A 10,184-nucleotide genomic window follows, 5' to 3' on the forward strand; every position below is an offset into this window, starting at 1 on the left:
AACCTCCGTTCTCCCATCAATTTCGATTCCATAACATAATACAAAACCAATATTACATATATGGACTATATAATTCACCGGTAGAAGATGCACCAGTTCTTAAGCATTTTAAATTTGTATAGAACTTTATGTTTAATTTCATATATGTTTAAGAGTATTATAAGATGTATTCATGTATTTCTTCTGTTTGAAAGAAGAGTCTATCTTTTCTAATAATATTCATATAATATTATTATTACATGGATGTCATTAAACAACGAAAGTAGTTTTTCTCCGACTCTTGTGTTTTTCTATACACCGATTTCCGAGGTTGGAGTATCTAACAATTTGGAATTTGGTCCGGAAACAGTCCCATAATTCAAGGCTAACATAGTATCATAATATTAATTACTCCAACTCACAATTTAATCCACTCTACAACACTTGATATTGCAACAAAAGATCATCCACGACATTAGCATTAGCAACAAACACGATATTAAAAAAAGAAAACATAGACAGAGTCCTCAAGTAGTTGAGCTAGGACTAAGAACTAGAGTTGAGTCAGCAACATAACACACTAACAATTAACATTTTCTTATCAAAAACAAAAAACAAAAAACATGGAAAAACAAGAACAAAGTCATTGATTATTACATCATTATTTTAGTAGCTCTTGCATATGCATGCATTCCACTACTAGCAGTGGAAGGAGTCCACAATCTTACACTTAACAGGAAGTTCCATGGCTTGTTCTGGATCAACACCATAGAAAGAAAGCAACCCTGAATCCTTGTAATGACAGAGGCATTGAAGATCAGCTTTGGCAATAGCAGAACAGCAAGGAGTTGATGGAGTTTGATCATCAGCAGAATTGTCACCATTCACATAAGGCTCGCATGCTTTCAGTCCTTGTTTTGTCATGTGACATAACGACTGGCCATTAACCAACATCATGGCATTGGCAATGACCAACAACAGCATCACACTCATAACCTTCTTGTATGCCTCCATCTATACTCTCTCTCCTTAAACTTTCACTCCTAAGCTTTACTATACTATTATTATGAGAACGACACTATATATATATATATATATATATATATATATATATATATATATATATATAATGCTCCCGTGACCAAGTGTGTGCTGGCCAATTGGCAATACTATGGGCCATTGTATCACGGGTAAGCATTTGGTACTTTCAAGGAATTGGGTTTAAAGAAGTTTTAAACTTTTAGTTCTTTTGTGTATATATTGAGGATAATATGTTACGTATATTCTCTCTAATTATGTGAATGAACGTCTTTACTTGTTAGATTCCCATGGGACATAATTCATAAAGTTCATATGGATAGGAAAAGACAGATTGTAGGTTGTAATGTATGTGATATATCTTTATTAATTACTAAGTTTAAATTATTTATGCTTTTATTTCAAGTATGTTATTTATATTCTGCATAAACCGAAATTTGACACCTTCTCGGCAATACATGTCATAATTTAAATTATGAGATGTCGTTTGATGCGTTCTAATATGCGTTGAAAAGTTGAGAGGATAAGCTACAAGTTTCGCGTTGAAGTCAAAAGTTAATTCGGAGTGGAAAAGAGTTGGATAATTTGTTTTATCTCCAGACTTAATAAAATAATTAATTTGGACCGGTTCTTATGTTTTTCGGGTCAGATGTTATTAGGGTCTAATTTTCGTTTTATTATTTAAGTAAATTCACAACTTTGTTTTCATCCATTCAATATTCATGAAATTCGAAGAGCTGTTATGAATTCTATGGAGAACTAATGCTTTGGGGATTGATCTCATTTAACCGTGTCTCCATCCACTTTGAGATTTTTATAATTTCCAAAGCAATTTCAATTCCTTTTCAATTCTTTTTGTAAATCCGATTGCTTAATTCAGTTGTCATTTTTTGTTTAATTCGATTGCTTCTTATAGAAAAAGATTGATTTATTTTGATTGATGTATGTTCTGTACTGTAATCGCATTTGCTTAATTCATGTCTTCTTAATCTGTTCGCTTAATTCGAAAATTAGGAATACATCTCATATATTAGTATCAATTGCGCCTGATATTGTTGTTGTAATCGAAAGGAAATTAAAATCGTTTAAGGCTTTAGAATTATATTAATCGATGATAAGTTGGAGATCAAACAGTAAATTAATATGTCAATATTATTCGTAATCAAATTTTATTAATCACAATCTTAATCAATACCTAAACCCCTCATTGTTTCGAACAGTTGGTTAAATCATTCAAGAGTCCTTGCAATACGACTCGAGTGTCGCTTCCATTTTACGACATTTTTAATTCTCGTTTTTGAATTGCTATTCTTTAATTTCTCTTTAAAACAAGATTGCAAGTGTTACAAAATAGAAAATAACCCCTCTCACCCTAATTAGAATTTGTGTTATGCAATGATGAAAATTAGTATGCTATTTATAAGAAAGCTAACACACTAAATTAATGGGCTTTTGCACACATGCCCGTTACACAAGCTAACTTAGAGAACAAGCTAACTTAAACAATTAAGCATAACAAACAAGCCCAATTCGACATGCTAACAATCCTTGCATACTTCGACTACGGCATGTGAAGAGACTTCGGCGATATGCTAATGATCATGTCGGATTGTCGAATCAAGAAGATACCCTTCGACCATACTAGAGTTAGATCTAATATCTCACAAATCTCCACCTTGGAAAAATTCTATAATATGAAGGAAACAAACTAGCTTTCTTCATGCAACTTTATCAACTACATACAGTGGAAAAACTTGCAACTTGGTAATGTCTTGGCGATCATATCAACAACATTACGATCTATCGAAACCTTTAGCACTTGAACTTCTCCTTGCTCGATTACCCCTTTGACGAAATAAAACCTCACATTGATGTGCTTGGTTCGCTCATGATAGGCTGAATTCTTCGACTGGTGTATATCACTTTGACTATCACATTTAACAGTGATAACTCGCCTTGAAGTTTCAGCTCCTTAGCAAAACCTTCAAGCCATAATGGTTCTTTCACATCTTCAGTGAGGTCGATATATTCTGCTTCAGTGGTTGATAAGTTACTGAAGTGTTACTTTCCAACTAATTGTTGTTCTAAACATAGTGAACACATATCCATAAATAGATTTTCTAGAATCCATACAACCTGCATAATCAGAGTCAACATACCTTTCGATTTCTGCTTTACTATTTTTACCACACGCTCCACCATAAATTATGACTCTGTTCAGAGACTCATTTATGTACCTTAGAATCCACTTCAATGCTTTCCAGTGAGCCTTTCCAAGATTCGTCATGTACCTGCTTATAAGACTTACTGCATATGTTATGTCGGGTCTAGCACAAACCATAACATACATCAAAGAACCTAATATGTTAGCATATGATATGCTAATCATATAAGCTCTTTCAACCTCAGTACTGGGACACTGATCTGTACTCAACTTGAATTGAGGGTTTGTCAGAGTCACAACAGGCTTTGAATTCGACATACCAAATTTGTCGAGAATCTTCCGTAACTATGTCTCTTGAGATAAGCGTAATTTCGACTGCTTTCTATCTCTTCGGATGTCAATCCCGAGAATCCTGGATGTTGTTAGAACAAGATTTTGATTCTGCAATATAACTCTAAGTTTTGATGATAACAAAGTATGAAACAATTTTGCACCCTAATATTCTTCTTTAGTGTGAAAAAATCTAAGTTAAAATGAATCCGAGGAAAATAATAAATGACATCTGATGTAATCCAGAAAAGTTGATCCATCACGAAGAAATCAGATCTTACTCTGAACAAGAACACATTTAAGGAGCAATCACATACACAATCTGATGCTGAAGCTCGAGTTGTGATATCTGAAGATTGCAAGTAATATATGAAGACTCTACAAGATAACTTTTGAAGACTACAAGATATCCAGACTCTAGCTCAAAGACTCTGATCACGCTGAATCTGATACATGCATAACCCATCACTGATCAGAAACTTACGCTTGAAGTATTCTAATTTTAGCACAATTCCTTTTAAGGAAACTATGGATTATGTTCCAAGACTGCTATGGAAAGGACAAGAAACTTAATACCTTTAACTCCCATAGTTGGCAAGAAATCTCCATTAATTTCCCTCCAACGATATCATCTCAAAGTGCTATATAAAGGCCTCCTCACAACTTGTTGAATACAAGACTTGCTATACATCGAAACAACCTTGCTACAATAATATTCTCATACTTAAATACTCTCACTATCACTATTGTAAGAAATACTGTCATACAAGAGTTGTTACTCAATATTGTGTGGTTGTGTTTCATAGTTCTTAAAAGTGTGTTTATTCTACTTACCTAGAAGCACATAAGTCAAACACTTATAATTCTTGAAACTGTTTGTAATTCCACAAGTAACTTGTTTAAGTGTGTAGACTTGAGAGGGCTAAGAGGTTGTTAAACTCTTAGACATTTTTGTAATCTATTGAGATTATTGGATTAAGTCCTTATTGAAGGCGAAATCACCTTGGTCGGGTGGACTGGAGTAGCTTTGAATTTCAAGCGAACTAGGATAAACTCTTAGTGTTGTTAGTATTTATTTTGTGTGTGTGGTGTTGCAAAATCTTTTAATTCCTGTAAAAATAATTCAACCCCCCTTTCTTGTTTTTCTCTACCTTCAATTGGTATAAGAGATTAGGCTCTATTATTGATTTTTGAATCAAACACTTAACTGTGTAGAGAGACCCAGGGTGAGAAAAACTTTATGGCTAACACAAATGAAAGAGATATCTATAACGCAAAACCTCCAGTGTTGATGGAGAAAAAATTGACTATTGGAAGGCCAAAATTGAAAGTTTCTTCCAAGGCTACGATGCTGATCTCTGGGATATGGTTACTAATGGTTATGAACCACCCATTTCTGAAACTGGTATTTCTATTCCAAGAAGCAAAATGAGTGACGACCAGAAGCGTGATTTCAAGAATCACCATAAAGCAAGAACCATTCTGTTAAATGTTATTTCCTACAATGAATACGAGAAGATAACCAACAGGGAAACAACCAAAGAAATTTTTGACTCCTTGAAAATGAAGCACGAAGGCAACAATCAAGTTAAAGAGACTAAGGCTTTGACCTTAATCCAGAAGCATGAAGCCTTCAGAATGGAAGATGATGAAGCAGTTGAAGTGATGTTCTCAAGGTTTCAAACCTTGGTTGCAGGACTCAAGGTTCTGGATAAAGGGTATACTACATCCGATCATGTAAAGAAGATAATCAAAAGTCTTCCCAAGAAGTGGAGACCTATGGTTACTGCTCTGAAGTTATCCAAGGATCTAAACATCATAAGTCTTGAAGAACTTATCAGCTCTCTCAGGAGTCATGAATTAGAGCTTGAAAAGGATGAACCTCAGAAGAAAATCAAATTTGTTACTCTAAAGTCTATATTAGAAAGAAGAAAGCCAAAAAGGAACAAAGCCTTTCAAGTTGAAGAGGAAGAAGATGATGACTCTGAAAGTGAAGATTCTGATGATGAAGAAGAATTATCTCTTCTTTCCAAAAGAATGAAACAACTCTGGAGAAAAAGACAAAATAACTTCAGAAGGCCCAAACATAAGGGAGACCATCCAGATTCAACCTCTAGAGGCAGACCCAACAAGGAAGTAATGTGTTATGAATGCAAAGAGCCTGAACACTACAAAAATGAATGTCCAAAGCTAAAGAAAGATAGATCTAGAAAGGAAATCTTTAGAAATAACTCATTCAAAGCAAAGAAGAAAGGACTCATGGAAACATGGGACAACTCTAAATCTGAAGCTTCAGAACCTGATTTTGAGGAGGAGCAAGCAAATGTAGCATTCATGGCCACTACCTCTGGAAGTTCATCTGAAGCAGAGTCTGACTCTGAAGAGGTATTCTCTGACTTTTTTCATTTTGATCTGGAAGCCTATTTTCCAGAATCTCTGAGCTTGTGTCAGAAGCTTCGACAGAAATTCAAGAACCTGAAAAAGGTTCATGAAGAGACTATTGAAGAGTGTGATAAGCTTGAGAAAGAAGTTTCTGAACTCAAAGAAAATAATTTTATTCTTGAAAGAGAAAAAGAATTTTCAACTAAGAAATGTCCAAAACTTGAAGAAACTCTTTCTAAAGCTCAACTTACCTCTGACACTATCATATACAAATATGAAAAAGCTTTTCAGAAATTTCTGAACAAAAGCCTAGGAAGAAGCAAAATGTCTTCTATGATCTATGGTGTAAGTCATAATGGAAAGAGAGGAATTGGTTATGACTCTGATGAAGATGATCTGAAACCTTCTATAGAAAACAAATCAAAATCTCCTTTTTCTTATCATCATACACCTGCACAAACCCAGAAGTTTAGTAATGCTTGAAAACCCAAAGTTTTCAGAAACTCGGGGAGGACTAATCCTAAAGGACCCAAAAGATTATGGGTACCAAAAGATAAAATAATGTATGTTGCAGATATCCTATGCAACAAAGTTGAAACACTAGTCATGGTACCTAAACTCTGGATGCTCGCGACATATGACGGGACGAAAGCATATGTTCCAAAACCTGGAACTTAAAGATGTTGGCTTCGTAGGCTTTGGAGGAAATCAGAAAGGAAGAATCAGAGGATCTGAAACAGTTGGTAACCGATCTCTTACCTCTATTTCTAATGTCTTTTATATTGAGGGATTAATGCATAATTTGTTATCCATAAGTCAGTTAAGTGATAACGGTTATGATATTATCTTTAATAAAAAAACATGCAAAGTTGTTAATCAAAAAATGGCACAATCCTTTTCACTGGAAAGAGGAAAAATAACATTTATAAAATAAAACTTTCAGATTTGAAAAACGAAAATGTAAAATGCTTGATGTTTGTAAATGAAGAGCAATGGGTGTGGCATAAACGCTTGGGTCACATTAGCTTGAGAAGGATTTTTCAGCTAAATAAACTTGAGTTAGTCAGAGGGTTACCTAAGAGGAAGTTTTCTTCAGATGCTCTTTGTGAAGCATGTCAGAAATGGAAATTTTCTAAAACCACTTTCAAAACAAAAAATGTTGTTTCTACCTCTAAACCTCTGGAACTTCTAAACATTGATATTTTTGGACCTGTTAAGACATCGTCAATCAATGGTAAGAAGTATGGACTTGTCATTGTTGACAACTACAGTCGATGGACATGGGTAAAATTCTTAAGGCACAAGAATGAGTCACATTCTATGTTCACTAGTTTCTGTTCAAAAGTGCAAAATGAATTTGACTCTAAGATGTTAGAGTAGGAAGTGATCATGGTGGCGAATTTGAAAATAAATTTTTTGAAGAACTTTTTAACTCTAATGGAATATCCCATGATTTCTACTGTCCTAGAACTCCACAACAAAATGAAGTTGTATAAAGGAATAATATGACTCTCCAAGAAATGGCCAAAACCATGATCAATGAGACTAATGTGGCTAAGCACTTATAGGCAGAAGTTGTGAATACAACTTGTTACATTCAAAATAAAATCTCTATCAAACCTATTATGGAGAAGACTCCTTATAAACTGTGCAAGGGAAGAAAACCCAACATTGCTTATTTTCATCCTTTTGGATGCTCCTATTTTATTTTGAACACTAAAGAAAATCTGAACAAGTTTGACTCTAAGGCACAAAAGTGTATTATGTTGGGATACTCAGAATGTTCTAAAGGATATAGAATATACAATACACAAACACAAATTATGGAAGAACCAATTCATGTCAAATTTGATGATAAGCTTGACTCTGAAAAGTCAAGGCTAGTTAAGAAATTTGTAGATCTGGAGATCAAACTTGTAGGTTCTAATGAAAAGATAAATGATTCCAAAGAAGTTGAAAGAGGAACTTCAGAAGCACCTGAAAGCACAATCAATCAAAAAAGACAAAGAAATAGGCAGAATGTTTCTGAAGAACTGACTCTGGGAAACAAGGATGAACCTGTCAGAACAAGATCAACATTCAAAGTTTCTGAAGAAACACTTCTAGGACTAGCATCTCTGATATAACCAACATCTTGTGAAGAAACTCTTCAAGATAAAGAATGGATTATGAAAATGAAGGAAGAACTTGATCAATTTTCCAAAAATGATGTTTGGGATCTTGTACACAGACCCAAGGGAACCCATGTGATTGGAACAAAATGGGTCTACAGAAACAAGTTAAATGAAAAGGGTGAATTTGTCGGAAACAAAGCACGGCTGGTGGCACAAGGTTATAGTAAACAAGAAGGGATTGACTACAGTGAAACCTTTGCTTCAGTCGTGAGGTTAGAATCTATTCGTCTCCTTGTATCTTTTGTTGTTAATTATTCTATTAAGTTATATCAAATGGACGTCAAAAACGCATTTATGAAGAAGTGTATGTCCATTAACCTCCTGGATTTGAAAATTCAAAATTTCTAGAACATGTTTTTAAACTTAAGAAATCTCTTTACGGTTCGAAACAAGCACCCAAAGCTTGGTATGAAAGACTTAGTTCATTTCTTATGAAAAATGATTTTATTAGAGGCAAAGTGGATTCAACTCTCTTTTGCAAAAACATTAGAAACGATCTTATGATTTGTTAGATTTATGTTGGTGATATAATATTTGGTTCTGCTAACCCCTCTATTTGCCAAGAATTTTCTGAGTTAATGCAGGAAAAATTTGAAATGAGCTTAATGCAAGAACTAAAGTTCTTTCTGGGCATTCAAATCAATCAAACATTAGAAGCTATGTATGTCTATCAAAGTAAATACATAAGAGATCTTCTGAAGAAATTTGACATGTCAGAAAGTAAGCCAGCCAAGACTCCCATGCATCCTACTTTCATTTTGGAGAAGGAAGAGGTAAGTCAAAAGGTTTGTCAGAAACTTTATCGTGGTACGATAGGTTCTCTCCTTTATCTGACTGCTTCTCGTCCAAATATATTATTTAGCATATGTTTGTGTGCTAAATTTCAGTCAGATCCAAGGGAATCTCACTTAACTGATGTTAAGAGAATCCTTAGGCATCTGAAAGAAACACCTAACCTTGGCTTGATGTATAAGAAAACATCAGAGTTCAGGCTTTCTAGATATTATGATGCAGATTACGCTGGAGATATGTTAGAATAAAAAAGTACATCTGGGAACTGTCAGTTTATAAGAGGAAACCTCATCCCATGGGCGATCAAAAGACAATCAATAATTGCATTGTCAACTGCAGAAGCAGAGTACATCTCAGCTTCACTTTGCAGCACTCAGATGCTCTGGATGAAGAATTAACTTGAGGACTTTCAGATATATGAAAGCAATAACCCTATCTTTTGTGATAATACCATTGCTATCTTCTTAAGTAAGATTCCAATTTTACATTCCAGAGCGAAACACATAGAAATTAAACACCATTTGTTAGATATTATGTTCATAAAGGGACAATTATTTTAAAATTTATATATACAGACCATCACTAGGCTGATATCTTTACAAAACCCTTAACTGAATATAGATTTCTTTTCATTCTGAAAAATTTTAATATGGCAGATTGCCCAGAATGACTCTGAACATGTGCTTCTCATCTCTGATGTTAAATTAGACTCTGACTTAAGCATATGTTATTTATATGAATCTGGTTCTAATACTTCTACAAGTTAGAATATATCCTTATCAGAAACCTCTCTAGTCAGAAACCTTTTGGTATTCTTGACTCCAGAAACATCAACACGTGGTACCTCAAACATGTGGCTCTGGATTTTCTAGACACCTGTCTAGCTTAGAACTCAAGGGACAAACTATTAAGATACCCTCAAGCAGTGTGCATATATTGAGATTAGACACCCATCATTAGATGCATTTAATTCTCCCCACGCTTGTCAACTCAGATTTTAGAAATAATAATTGTTTTTGTTCCCTCTCAAGCTAACATTGTTGTTTTGTATGCTTTTGAAATTGTGTATATATATTCCCACGAATCCCACATTCACACTTTTACTACTCATAACTTACACAAACCCATAAACTCAACTTCTCTCAAATCTTCACTGAAACCGATCTTCATCTTCTTCACAACAAAAACATGAATCCTAACAACAAAAAGTTTTTGAATACTCCCAAGAGATGAATGCTACTGAACAAGTTGAAGTTTCATAAAAAGTTGCAACCCCTACTGATGCGCCTTCAATAACCTCCTATTAAGAACCCCATGTTCTTGAT

The 10,184-nt window shown here is 34.3% G+C and overlaps 1 protein-coding gene across 1 annotated transcript; it reads right to left on the minus strand.

Moving 5' to 3' along the window:
- Nucleotides 1-403: 403 nt before the first annotated feature.
- On the minus strand, nt 404-1,051 carry LOC127106449 (putative lipid-transfer protein DIR1). Its single transcript, XM_051043743.1, has one exon. The coding sequence runs from the start codon at nt 991-993 to the stop codon at nt 679-681; it is 315 nt and encodes a 104-aa protein (XP_050899700.1). The 5' UTR covers nt 994-1,051; the 3' UTR covers nt 404-678.
- Between the last annotated feature and the right edge of the window lie 9,133 nt (nt 1,052-10,184).

This window comes from Lathyrus oleraceus, chromosome 7 (assembly GCF_024323335.1).
Source record: "Lathyrus oleraceus cultivar Zhongwan6 chromosome 7, CAAS_Psat_ZW6_1.0, whole genome shotgun sequence".
NCBI classification, from domain to species: domain Eukaryota; kingdom Viridiplantae; phylum Streptophyta; class Magnoliopsida; order Fabales; family Fabaceae; genus Lathyrus; species Lathyrus oleraceus.